General features: G+C 46.7%; 1 protein-coding gene across 2 annotated transcripts in view; it reads left to right on the top strand.

The window, feature by feature from the left end:
- Positions 1-1,224: 1,224 nt before the first annotated feature.
- The window catches only part of IFT140 (intraflagellar transport 140), a 40,194-nt gene continuing 28,525 nt past the window's right edge, over positions 1,225-12,893 (top strand). Inside the window, exons 1-18 of one of the 2 annotated variants that reach the window (XM_072348839.1) lie at positions 1,225-1,342; positions 1,839-2,003; positions 2,519-2,740; positions 3,268-3,389; positions 3,539-3,681; positions 4,580-4,755; positions 5,273-5,364; positions 5,768-5,874; positions 6,036-6,178; positions 6,632-6,835; positions 7,025-7,097; positions 7,451-7,542; positions 8,265-8,392; positions 8,947-9,064; positions 9,526-9,653; positions 10,141-10,288; positions 10,530-10,661; positions 12,561-12,754. In XM_072348839.1, coding sequence (XP_072204940.1) covers positions 1,857-2,003; positions 2,519-2,740; positions 3,268-3,389; positions 3,539-3,681; positions 4,580-4,755; positions 5,273-5,364; positions 5,768-5,874; positions 6,036-6,178; positions 6,632-6,835; positions 7,025-7,097; positions 7,451-7,542; positions 8,265-8,392; positions 8,947-9,064; positions 9,526-9,653; positions 10,141-10,288; positions 10,530-10,661; positions 12,561-12,754 — 2,369 coding nt within the window. In that variant the 5' untranslated portion in view covers positions 1,225-1,342; positions 1,839-1,856. Of the gene's footprint in view, positions 1,343-1,830; positions 2,004-2,518; positions 2,741-3,267; positions 3,390-3,538; positions 3,682-4,579; positions 4,756-5,272; positions 5,365-5,767; positions 5,875-6,035; positions 6,179-6,631; positions 6,836-7,024; positions 7,098-7,450; positions 7,543-8,264; positions 8,393-8,946; positions 9,065-9,525; positions 9,654-10,140; positions 10,289-10,529; positions 10,662-12,560; positions 12,755-12,893 lie in introns of both variants that reach the window. The other variant, XM_072348838.1, reaches the window with a different exon arrangement.

Genomic DNA, 12,893 nt, shown 5'->3' with positions numbered 1-12,893 from the left:
GATTAACTGCTTTAATCTGCTCGTCCTTCTTCGTTAGCGTTGGAAATGAAGGACGTGGGCATGTCCTGCAGACACGTTGGAAGCACAGCCGTGATAACAGGGTTATTGCCGGCAGCGTGTGAGCGCAGAACAGGCACCTCCTGCCCCACCCGCAGAGCTCTGTGCTCTCAGCCACTCTCAGTCGCTTTGTGTTATTTTAGTCTTACTACAACGCACTGCCAGACCATATCGTGTATCTGTGCCACTTGGTTTAACCACGAGCGCATTCAGCCCTGCTGTCAGGAAATGATGCTTTCTGCACCACCGGGGCCGTGTATTTAAATGATGCTCTGCAAAAACACGTGCAGAAACGCTCAGTTCCCCAAAGGCTCAGAGCTGGAGGTTCCCATTCTCTATGTATGTCAGTAACTCCGCATGCCTGAGCAGCCCCATTGCAGCCCCATTGCAGCCCCATCGCCTCATGTAGGCTGTTGAGGTGTAGAACTGCCCACGGGCATCGAGCTGCCCATAGAAGTGAGTGATCTGCAAACGGGGGTGGATGATTCTGGTGTTTCTAAAGCAGTTCTGTCCCGTTCAGGTAAGAGGATTTAAACCAAAGGTCAGACGGCTGTGGTTAATCCCTCATGTCTTACCAACCAGGAGTCGTCTAATCACACAGCTCTATTTTTCTCAGCAGCTGAGGTCAGGCCCTCAGAGGAAGGGATGAAATGCGCTGCGTGACGGCGCTGCTGAGCCTCTTGCTGCACGTCTTGGGACCTCAGAGCTGCTAATTGAGGGCAGCACCGTAGGATGATGCTCTGTCCCTTTCTCTGATAGGATCCGAGCTCTTTCTAGCAGGGCTGCTCTGCTGAATGCTGTTTGGAAACGCCACTTTCCAGCTAAGTCTGCACGGCCGGGATGTGCAGTGCAGGTGTTGGCCGGGCTGCCTCCAGTAACGGGCTCGGGTCGATGTGACGGCTGTGACAGGGTCACCTGAGCAAAGCCGGTCCACGTTGTTTAGACAGTTCTCACTCCTGTTGAGGTGCGGACGATGCTCGTGCCATGTTACCTCCCACCCAGCGCTGACGTTTCAGTGCCCGGTACCGCTGCTACGTCCCGGTGCGCTTTGGAGCCCCGCACGCCGCTCACAGCGGATCAGGGCCGGCCCCCCGTCGCCCCTCCCGTCCCCCCGCGCCTCCCCCCGCCGTGCCGGCCGCTTCCGTCGCTCTTCGGCTTCGCTTCGGCAGTTTCCGCCCGGGGCTCCTCCCCGTTGTCAGGGTAACGCGGAGCATCGGAGCGAGCGCGGACTTTGGGCGCCGTGTCCGCTAAACCCCGTCCGGCGTGGGACGGGGCCCGGAACGCGGTGCGGAGGAGGCTCCGGGGCGGGACGGGCCCGTAGAGGGCGGGGGGGGGGCGGCCCCAGCAGGGAGCCGGGGCGGCGGGCACAGCGGGGCGGAGCGGCGGCGGCCGGGCCTTGTCCCAGCGGAACCGCTCCGGGCAGCGCACGGCGGGTGGGAGCGAGCCTCGTTCTGCGTTACGGGACCGTCATCTTCCCCTTGTCAAACCGCTGTGCGAGTTGTGCCCTGTTTGTGTTGGTGGGTGCAGCCAGGCACAGCTTGAAATGACCCTGAGCTTCCCAGGCTGCCCCCTGAAATAACTCACTGTGCGGCAGTGCGGGGCCAGGTGCTGCTCTGTGCGCACCGTGCTCGATGGGCTGCGAGGCTCAGCGCCCTTTAAAAGCGCCACTTGGATCTTGTTCACGTTGGCTACGTGGTGCATGAAGGGGCTGATGTGGAAGCTTTGTTTTTCTCCCTGTTTTTTGCCTCCTTCCCTGTTAAATACCTCGTTCAGACTTGCAGTCGGTGACAGCTCCTGCCATGGCCGTGTACGTGGATCACCGAACAGAGGCTCCGGATTCAGTTGCCTCCCCTTCTCTCATAACGTGGCACTCCGTGCATCCTCTCCTGGCAGTCGCTTCTATCAGCACAGCGTCGGGAGGCTGCGTGGATATCTACCTGGAGCAGGTGAGTCAGCAGCAGCTGTGCTGCTCTGAACCTGCGTTTTTGCATTAAATACGTCTGCAATTCCAAGTGTTCCTGGGGATGCTTAGCGGTGCTGCTTGTTAGGCTTAACAATAGGATGGGCACGTGCTTCTTTTTTCTGTTTTTAGACTAAAGGTGAATCAAGTGCACTCAGTAACAGGAGTTAGAAGAAATCATTCCTCCCCTTGAGCCTGACTTGGTTTGCTGGACCCGGCTCGTGGCATCTGAGCGGGCTGTAGAGGGGTATTTGCCGTGCTGCTCTTTGCACGAGGGGCTCCTGTTGCACTTCAGTTTGCACAATTTCCAGGGGAAAATAAGAATCTGGTCTATTTAGGGAAACGGGGCGGCAGATGCACCAGAAATAGGTGGTGTAGCCACTTCTGGTGTCTGACTGAAGCAGGTCAGTGCTTTTAGACAAGAAAAACACCCTGTTGGCTGTCCAAGTGAAGGTGTCGCTGCACCCTTGTGTGCATCCCGCACTCTGTTGCTGTTTGCAGGGAGAGCACGTTCCTGACGCGCGCGTCGAGAGAAGCTCTCAGGTCACGTCTCTTTCCTGGCACCCCTCCAGGCTGGTGCTGGCGGCCGGATGGGAGAACGGAGAAGTTGTTGTGCTCCACAAACAAGACAAGGAGCTGCACGCGGTGCCGCCAAACCATAAGGCCAAAATCACCGTCCTGAACTGGAGCAGCAGCGGCTCCCGCCTCGTGTCTGGGGATGCGGTAAGCAGCTCCGGTGTCAGACCTTGGGTGTGGAATATGGTGTGTGCCTTGTGATGGAAAGGGTCACGGAAGGGATCACTGAGGGAGGGAACAGCTGCAGGAGCCGGGGAGGGATTCATTTCCTTGCTTTAGGTACAAATTGAAAAGGTCAGGGAGCGAAAACAAATGTAATTGTGTTAACTTCCCTACAGCTCTTTCAATTTGCCTTTAAATGAGCATCTCTAACCTCACTGGAACAGGTTGCCCAAGGAGGCTGTGGATGCCCCATCCCTGCAGGCATTCAAGGCCAGGCTGCAGGGCTATGAAGTTCTGCCACTGAGAAACGGCACAAGTTTTGTTACTCAGAATTCTTTTAAAATCGGACTGAAAGAAATGGGGCACAATTATTTTCCAGTGCCCACTTCCATCGACTACTATGGCATTAATTAGCTAACTAGCCTTGCTTTCTTTAATTCGTGAGCCTTGCAGAGTCTGGATTCTCACAACGTGTGATGAATGAACTCTGGTGGGTTTTTTCTTTTTCTTAGCACGGCATCTTGTTTCTATGGAGAATGGACCAGCGAGGTCGGGTGCAAGGTCCTCCCTTGCTGAAACACGAGTATGGACAATGTCTGTCACACTGCATCTTCCGACCACCCCCTCCTGGCGAGTAAGTGGTGCTTCCTGCCCGAGCGCAGGTGGATCAGCTCTCACTTTTGTGCTCCTCTTTACAATGCTATGACATATTCATTCCTTTTTTTAGGATGGATTGTACTCTGTTATGCAGGGAGTTGGAAATGAAGTATCTCTTGTTTGCAGAGACTTCCTACAGCTGGCAAAAGCTGCTGTGAGTGGTGATGAGAAAGCCTTGGATATGTTTAACTGGAGAAAAGCTGGAACAGAAGCACCTCTGAAGATGGGACTCCAGGAAGGACTGTCCTTCTTTATCACCTTGACTGACGGTCAGAGCAAAAACACTTTTCTCAGCTGCTGTAAACTTGCCTATTAGTGGTTCAAAGCAGTTTAATGACTTAGCATTTCTGCTACATTCCACCCCTTCATGGTGTGAACCAGTGATTGAGCAGGTGGAAGGTAAGCCCTTTCCATTATGGTGATCCAGTACACCACAGCACTCTGTGCAATTTGCCCGTCATGGTGTAGATTGACCAAATATAAGACATTTGATAATTGGGTTGTGGTTGAAGTTCACGTTCCTTTGTGGGACAGTACTCACAGGTTCTTCTGGAGACACATGGTTGCATGGACCAGGGAAGGTTCAACTCGGATTTCATCAGTCCCATATAGTACACCACTAATAATCTCCCCCAAGGTAGAAGTAGGCTGCACCTCTTTGGTCCTATTTGCACCTTCCAAAGCCATTCTATTTTATGGGTACTGCCTGTAACAGCTGCTTTCAAAGTGAGCATCTGTTGGTACACATCCCCATCTAGAGACGGACTGGGAGTCCTGCAGGTGGGGGTACTCGGAATTCCCTTTGTCTCTTAGGCCTCCTGGTTGAGCTTTAACTGTGTACCATACGGCACTGGTGCTTTCTTTCCTGAGCTTTCTCATTGCAGAAGTTGATGTGGTTTGGATTCGGTTCTTATTTTAGGCGCCGGTCTGTTGGAATGAGCAAACATTTTCTGAGCATTTCAATGTGATCTTCAGTTGTGATTTTTCATCACAAACTTGTCTAATAAAACAAATTATTACTTTATTTTTTTTTTTTAATGCTTTAAACATTGTTAATGCAATTGCAAAAGATCTCAGAATAGACTTGACTGAAGCCAGGAGGGCAGCATCGTTTAAAACAAAGAGCTGTTAACTAAGAGCTGTGTGACTTGTTTATGTGTACTACAGGTTCAGTGCACTATGTGAATGAGAAAGGAAAGACAAGCCACGTGTTGTCAGCCGACAACCTTGTACAGAAGCTTCTGTTCATGGAGAAAAGAGACGCATTAGTTGTAATAACAGAGAACCTGCTGCTGTCCTTGCATACAGTTACTCTCGAGGGAGATGCCAAGGAGCTCATGAAGGTGCGCATCGAACAACAAAGTAGAGTTGCAATATTTAATCTCTTTATTTCCTTCACTCAGAAATGTATCAGCTTTTTTTCTCCTTCAATGCCTCGGTGATCAAACGTGCATGAAAGGTGAAATAGAAGCGTGCTATTGAACTTGGAAAGATGGTTTCCGTCTTGCTCTTGTGTTTTGTTCATTGAGACCCTGCATTAGTCTTTTTTACTCCTTAATTTGTCTTAGTGAATTGAAAGGTGATGCTCTTAAAATCCATCTGTAATGTTGATACAGTCAAATGTTTGTTAAAACATTTCATGGAGAAATAGTTACATGTGATGTGTCTTCATCCCCATCCATTGCTCAGCTGCCTATTTCAGGTAAGTTTAATGGTGGTCACTCCTTGGTCTCTCTGAGTTATCACACAGGTCAGGGTTTACATTTGAACTCAGAGGTTATATGAGACAATTCAGATGCTTAGACATTCAGCATGCTGATTCTACCTTCTGGCACTTCCTGTATTCACTTTCGTTAACAGGTGAAGTTGAGTGGGAAGTCTGGTAATTCTGCAGACATCATTTTAATAGACCATAGCCTTGTTGTTACAGCAATGGGTGAGACGGTACTCAGGTAAGAATCCCGTTTTTAAACTGCTCTCACTGCACGTGAGAAATCTGGCCCAGCAGTTTCTGGTCTCTTGAGCTTTTTGTGTTGTGTGGGCTTTTGGGTTTTTTTCTTTACTGCCATGAGAAAGCCTCTTTGCTGCTCTTTCCATCCAGAGGTTGTGGATGCTCCAGCCCTGAAGGTGCTCAAGGCCTGTCTGGATGGGGCCCTGGGCAGCATGACCTACTGGTTGGCCAACTCTGACTGTGTCAGGGGGGTTGAAACTGGATCATCTTTGAAATCTCGTCCAACCTGGGTCGTTCTATAATTAAGGAAATAGCAGATTAGTGCCATGTACAAGTTCTCTTGACAGGTTAGCAAGATAGCTGGGAGGAGAAGAGTTATTAACTCTTGTTTTGTGTACCTCTAGGTTCTGGGATTTGGACCGAGGTGAGAACTATGTGCTCTCCCCAGATGTGCAGTTTGGCTTTGAGGCTGGGGAGTGTATGAACTGTGTTTCATACTGCAGTGCTAAAGGTGAGCAATAATAGGGCAGCTGTGATCTCTGGTTCCAAACCCTTTTCAAATTGGCTTCCCAGTGCCTCAGAAGCAGAACTAGGCTGCCTACTGCTCCGTGCCCTGTTTGTTTTTCGAAGCTTGGTAAGATAGGAAGTGTCTAAAATGTCTGTGGATGGCAGGTCTCCTAGCAGCTGGTACTAACAAAGGGAGAGTGGCCATGTGGAGGAACGCGTCGGTATCCAGTCAGAGCACAGGGGAGGGCAAGGAGAAGTGGAAACTCCAGGCATCTACAGAACTTGAAGGGAATATCACTCAGATAAAGGTAAGGCAAGAAAGAGACTTCAGAACCATCAGCTGATGATACCATCTTTGTGAAACGGACAACTGTGCCTGCTAACCTGCGGGTGCACACGCTGCCAAAGGGAGCAGTCAGTGTCCTGAGGGAGGAAAGCCCTTGAGTAAAGCAACTTTCAAAACTGAAGTATTAACAGTATTAAATGCTACTGTGTTACAGACAGGTTATGTACAAAATGACCTTCTGTCTGCTGTTGTCAGAACGTGTTGGCTTGCTAATTTGTCTCTAATAGTTTAAAAACAAATGAACAAAACAAAAACATGAGTTGGACTTCGCCGTGTGTGTGCTTGAGTATATGTACATATACACCCCAAATGTTTATTCCATCCTAACCCTTCTCATCTCTCTTGGGCTGTTGTGACTGCTGAGGTCTCAGGTGGAATCACTCACTGTGCTTTCTTTTCTTGCTCCCATATGCAGTGGGGCTCCCGAAAAAACCTCCTGGCAGTGAACAGCATCAGCTCTGTGGTCATCCTCAGTGAGCAGGCCATGTCATGTCACTATAATCAGCAAGTGGCTGCTGTGCAGGTGTCTCCCAGCCTGTTTAATGTGACCTTCTTCAGCACAGGAACCACACACAATCTTCATGTTGATATGACTGTGAATGGAGTCTTCACTACTAAGGTCCCGTTGATCTTTTTGTTTGTTTGCTCGGTTGTTTGCCTAGCTAGGAGTATAGAGACTGGGCTTTCCAAGCCCTTAATGTAATTCTTTGCTATTCCGTTTGTATAACAGAAGTACTCTTGCGGCTTCTAGTGATCATATTGTGCTGGTTTTCACACACTATTGTGCATCTTTTTTACATTTCTTTAGGATGCTGTAGTGTTCTGGAATGGGAAGCAGGTTACTGTCTTTGAGTGCTCAGAAGATACCTTAAGGAATGCAGGTAGGATTTGGAATCAGCAATAAGCTGATTGTTCAGAGTTGAAATGTTTGTGTTCCTGAATTGTAGAACCATAGAATCATAGAATTGCTCAGGTTTGAAAAGGCCTTGAAGATCATCAAGTCCAACCACAACCCATTCATACTGCCCTAACTAACAGCTCTCTTCTGAAGCATGACCAGAACACCAAGGAGCCTGGGAGCCAGTGGGAGTCATGGGTTGTAAAATGCAGCTGGTGCAAGATAGGATTTTAGTCTGTTTAAAACACCAACACACACACACACACACACACACACACACACACACGTCCCAGCCAACTGCTTTTTGTAATGATGGTTTCATTGTGATTGTCCCAGGCTCTTTCCTTTGTGACTCTCCAGTTCTGTCGATGCACGGAGAAAATCTGTACACAGTTGAGCCGAATCGGGTCCAAGTCCGTACCTGGCAGGTAAGAGCTGATGAAAACACAGAGCAAGGAATACAGCTCACTGCTTTTCAGAGGCTGATGTTGCAGTTTAAAAGATAAAAGGAGGTTCTGTAAACCTGTTGACTGTACGTTGTCATAGGAAAAACGTGTTGAGTTCTTTTACATTTTGAGTCCTTTGGTCTGTCACATTTAACAGCTTCTACACTTCAGCTAACAGTAGTAAGTATTATAATAGTAAACAGAATTTTTAAGGACCAGACTCCTTGTGGGGATCTAAATCATTAGCATATGAGTATATGTTATCAGTAGAAAAGAGAGTGTGTTTTGAGAAGATGAAAATACCCCCTGTATATTGTGTGCTCCTATAGAGTACTGCTTAAGGTTTGCAGCTTATCCATGTCCACCACAACCAAAGGGAGAAAAACAATCCTTGGGCCTTGTCAGATTAAGGAATGATTTCTTTATATATATATATGTATTATTGATTTTTCCAGCTTCATATTAATGAGCATTTAGGGAGCTGTATTCATGCATCCTTTACCAAAGGGCCAATTTTTACAGAAGAAAAACTTTAAACTCTTTTGGAGACAACATTTCTAGTTTTTAATCTGAAGCAGGTTTCTCCCATTTTGCTGATGGCGATTTGTCTAACACAGAGATTCATGGCTTAGCTTAGTGACAACGTGAAATCCCAACTAGTTAAACTCAAACGTTCCAACCTGGTGTTATACCTTTCTTCTCAGGGAACAGTTAAACAGCTTCTGGTGTTTTCTGAAGCAGAGGGCAACCCGTGCCTCCTGGATGTCTGTGGGAACTTCCTGGCTGTGGGAACTGATTTGTCTCACTTTAAAATCTTCGATCTCTCTCGCAGGTATTAATAAGCCTTTAAAAACAATTTTTTCATTTTTGGGGCGAGGTGGGAAATCTTTAGCTGACTTTGAAAAGCGACGACCTCTTTGAATCTCGAGGCAGTACAGGCAGTCTGTATGAACTGGGGGCAATTCTGAAGCAAGGGAAAAGATGCAGAATCATGGAATGATGAGGGAAGTCATGGAACAAATAACGTAGTAACTTAAAGAGGACTGAGAACTTATGGAAGATGTGCAGCCTGCAGAAGAGAAGGCTGCGGGGTGACTGAGACCTTCAGCGAAAGGCTGCCTTCAGCATTACAGTGCTGGTCAACTTGCATAGCAAAACACAGTCCTCTGAATGTAGGATTCTGGTAGGGTGCTCTTTTAGGATTCCTATAGAAGCCTGGAAGCTTGTTCTTGCTAACTCGTGCCAGTGGTCTTGGGAGGCAGAGATAATTTGTTGGTGTTGGTTTTAAGTTTTGTTTTGTTTTGTTTTTAACTTGCAAAATGTTTTGGCCAATGGCTGCTGTCGCACGTTTGCCACTAAATGACTTGAGTCTGTTCCTTTTGACAGAGAGGCGAAAGTGCACTGCAATAGCAAGAATTTCTCCGAGCTGTTTCCTGGCCTTGGAAACATTGCATCTGTCAAGTGCAATGCGAACGGCAACAAAGTCAGCATCCTTGTCAGCAAGGTGAGGCGAAACTTCATTTAGCACCCTGTGGCCTCAACACCAGTTAATAGAACTAGACCCGGTGTGTGGGTCAAGATGATCACTGAAGGTTCAAGATTCACTTCACAGAAATAAACCTTCAACCTCAATGCACTGCACTGGGACTGCAAAGTGCACATCCAAGCACGCAGCTACATGCTTAAGTTAAGCTGTGTTCAGGTTCTGTACGTTTGCTGAGAGCAGTGCAGCAGTGAAGGCAGTAGTTCAGCACAAATCTGTTCTGTAGCATTTCAAAGAAATCCAAAGCAAACTCGCTAGAATAGAAGAACCCCAAGTAATTTTCTGATACTCCTTCCAAAGAATGCTCTTGTGTGATCACAGTACACAAAACTATAAGAATATGAATCAGATGAGATAAACATGCGGTCCAGACTTCCAGCCTTTTTCTGTGTGCTTCAGCAATACTTTTTGCCTTCCTGTAGGCAGACGGGGGTACTGATTCCAAGATCTGTTTCTATGACGTTGAAATGGACAAAGCTACAGTGTTTGATTTCAAAGCTGAACAAGGAGTTGGTAGGGAAAGGCTTTCTTCTGGGCGTGGTATTGACAGGTAAGTAATGACTCTGGGAATTATTACTGGAGGCTTTAAGATAATTTGCCCTATGAAGGTGAGCAACATCTCAATACTGGCATTACTCTGTGTGTAATTTCTGTGGGAATTTATGCCATTTAAATGGTTTTCCCAAGAATCGCAGCTTGTAGGGGTGGGAAGGGGCCTCTGAAGATTATCAAATCCAACTCCCCTACTAAAGCAGGGTCCTTACACATTTTGCCTTGCCAGTTAGGCAAATGGGAGTAACAAGAGTTTTCTCAAGTGTAGTGTCTCGTGCAGCCCATAAGAGGCCACTACAAACTAGTATGACGGCTTCACTGACTTGTGAATAGCGAATAGTGTCTGTGTGAGCGATGCATTTATGGCTGCTTCATTTTAGAGCATCAAAATTAGTAAACTCAGCAGAGGATAATCTACACTGGATGATCTCGGAGGTCTTTTCCAACCTGTGATTCTATGATTGCACGTTTCTTGGTTTTGATAGGCCTGTTGTGGAGCATCCAGAGCTGCACAATCACGTCCCTGTTTGCCATTTCTGGGACTGCAGTGAACCGAGACTTTTTGTATGTGAGACAATTCTTGAGCCAGGTGTACGATCCGCAAGTCAGAAGAACAACCAGACTGAGAGCACGGTATGGGGTTTTTTGTTCCTCTTTGCAGTAGGAACAGTCTGAAATGCAGAGTGAATCTCTGGCAGCTTTCTGCAGGGAGGAAGTGTGTGGCTCTGCTCTTTCCAGCAGGTGTGTGCGCATGTGGGTGAATGGCTGTTGTTATTTTTGAGAGGTTTTGCCAACTGAATATGGAAAATAAAAACAAAACGAGAGCAGGATATTGCGTCACGAAAACAAAACGGCTCTTGACTTTCTTTTCCAGCTGGATGTTTGGGTCGTGTCATTCTTCAGTACTGAAGAACACGGCCTTTTGCTTCAGGACAGCTTCCCCCTGCCGTCACTGTACGAAGTTCTGCTGGGTGTCGATGTACCACATTATTACTTTGCAAAAAAGGTGAGGGCATCTTTCACGATTCCTTCCCCTCCTGTGGGTTCAGGATTTTCCTTCACTGGGATTCCAATGTCACCAAACTGAGCCTGCAGTAAGTAGGGCACACCCAAGGGCAGCTGTAACAGCCACATGAAGTTAATTCTAATGTGGATGTACTTGACATGGTTGTGGCTGCTGACTTGTCTCTTCCTGCGTATTGTGAACTGGGTGTGATGTACAGATGTACAGACACAGGAGTAGTTACCAGACATTGCAACTCAGGAGGTGTTCAGAATCAACAAAACCCCATTGTTATGCAGTCACCATTCTTTTGCATTTGAGGTGTGTGACAGACTTACATATCTCAGAACAGCTGACAGTTCCTGCTAGCTTCAGCAGAGCAGCCTGCTTCCTGCTGGGATGGAGCTTACTGCCCACAGAACAGCACAGAGCGAGCATGCCCCCTGTGCACTGACACTTACTGCATACTTGCTGCAAACACTAGAAATGCATGCTGTGACATCTTGGAAACTCAACTATGGAGACAGGATTGTCTGTATCTTAATGCCGTGTGTAATGGAGAAAGTTAAGACTGTCCTCTACAGATGGGTTTTCTGGTTAAGCTCTGATATGAGAATCTTAGTTAAGATCTGTGATGGTAATGAAATATCCTGCAGCCTTCTTTTGTTTATTCTGCTGAGGCATTTTAGGAACTCAACGTGACTTCTGATCCCACAATTTTCTTCTGAATAACAGAGCAGTGTGATTATGTGAACCTAACTCAATATGCTGGGTTAATTTAAACAAGGAGACTTTCATCTGGATATTTTTCCACTTTAAATGTATTTAGCTGTTAGAGATGCTCTTTCCATTTCCCATCCATTTGAAACATCTAAGATTTGCTCATTTTCCCCTCTGTTAACACCTCCCTCATCATGACTTGTGCTATTTTACTTTCATACCACATCTCTTGTGTTTTTTTCCTTCCCATCGGTGTGGATTATTGCTGCCATTAGTTAATTTTTTGGAGGGAGTTTGTCCATAAACCTGTAAGTATTAACTCTAATATTCAGCTCTGCTTCTTTGACTGCTTTTCTCTTGTTTACATTTTCCTCCTGCAGTAGGATTACATGCATCTTTGTGACTTCATTAATCGCTATGTAGTAATTCATTTTGGAACCGTGTTTTACTACAAGAGCAGTCTCCTTTAAATACAGCAAATCCAGTCGATGCAGCAGCTGGTGGTGATAGGCTGATAATGCTGGGACAAGGGGGGACAGTTTTCAACTTAATACTTTTTTCTTAATACTTTTCTCAGCTGTCTGCTATAAGTTTGGTACAGGATACATGTGAAATTTGGTGTTGTTCATGACTCAGATGATTTTCTGCTGTTGGGTTATGAAAATTACCATATTACACTCTAGACAGATAATATGATACTGATGATTGACTTCCATCTTATTCTGTGTCTCAGTAGTGGTTAAATTCCTTTGGGGTGGTTTTCAGTGACCAGTGAGGGTATTACTGATGGTTTAGGGGCTCCAGAACTGTGTGTTGTATGGGGAACATACTGAATCTGAGGTTGAGTATTTATAAGCTTCACGGGAATTCAAGAATAAATGAAGTAGGTCTATGCTGTTAACTGCCAGAATAACAGATTCCTTTTGGAGAAGAAATGAACCCCAGAGAGGTTTGTCTGAAACTCTGTGAAATCTGAAGACTTGAAATAACAGCTAAGACTATAAGAGCAGCTGTTGGAATCGTGGCTGCCTCTTCTGGGAGGCGTTCTAGAAGTCCCTGAACTGCCAATGCTGGAGTATTGTGATTGGAATAGGAAACTTGGGACTGCAGTGGAAATGTATCATTCAGACACCAAAAGGCTTCATCCTCCGTGATACCTAAATGGTGATGTGCTCATTTTAGACAGGGGAAGCTGGGAAAGGACAAGCGGAGTCAGGCTCCAAGGTCTTGCAGATGGCTTCCAGACGACCCATGAGAGATTTCATTGGATTAGGAGACTGTGATAAGGCTACCCGGGATGCCATGCTGAACTTCAGCTTCTATCTGACTGCTGGAGACATGGATGAGGCGTTCAAATCCATCAAGCTGATAAAAAGGTACAGCGTGTGTTTGTGCGTTTCCTTACAAGTAGAGCAGATTCTCAGTGCAAGCTGACATGCCGTTCCCATCCTCTCCATCTCACTTGCTACTTTTTCTTTTATTTCATTTTCCCCCTCATTCTCAGAGAGACGAAAT

This window comes from Excalfactoria chinensis, chromosome 14 (genome assembly GCF_039878825.1).
Source record: "Excalfactoria chinensis isolate bCotChi1 chromosome 14, bCotChi1.hap2, whole genome shotgun sequence".
Classification (NCBI taxonomy): domain Eukaryota; kingdom Metazoa; phylum Chordata; class Aves; order Galliformes; family Phasianidae; genus Excalfactoria; species Excalfactoria chinensis.
Note: the sequence above shows the minus strand (reverse complement) of the source record. Positions and strands in the feature narration are given on the sequence as shown.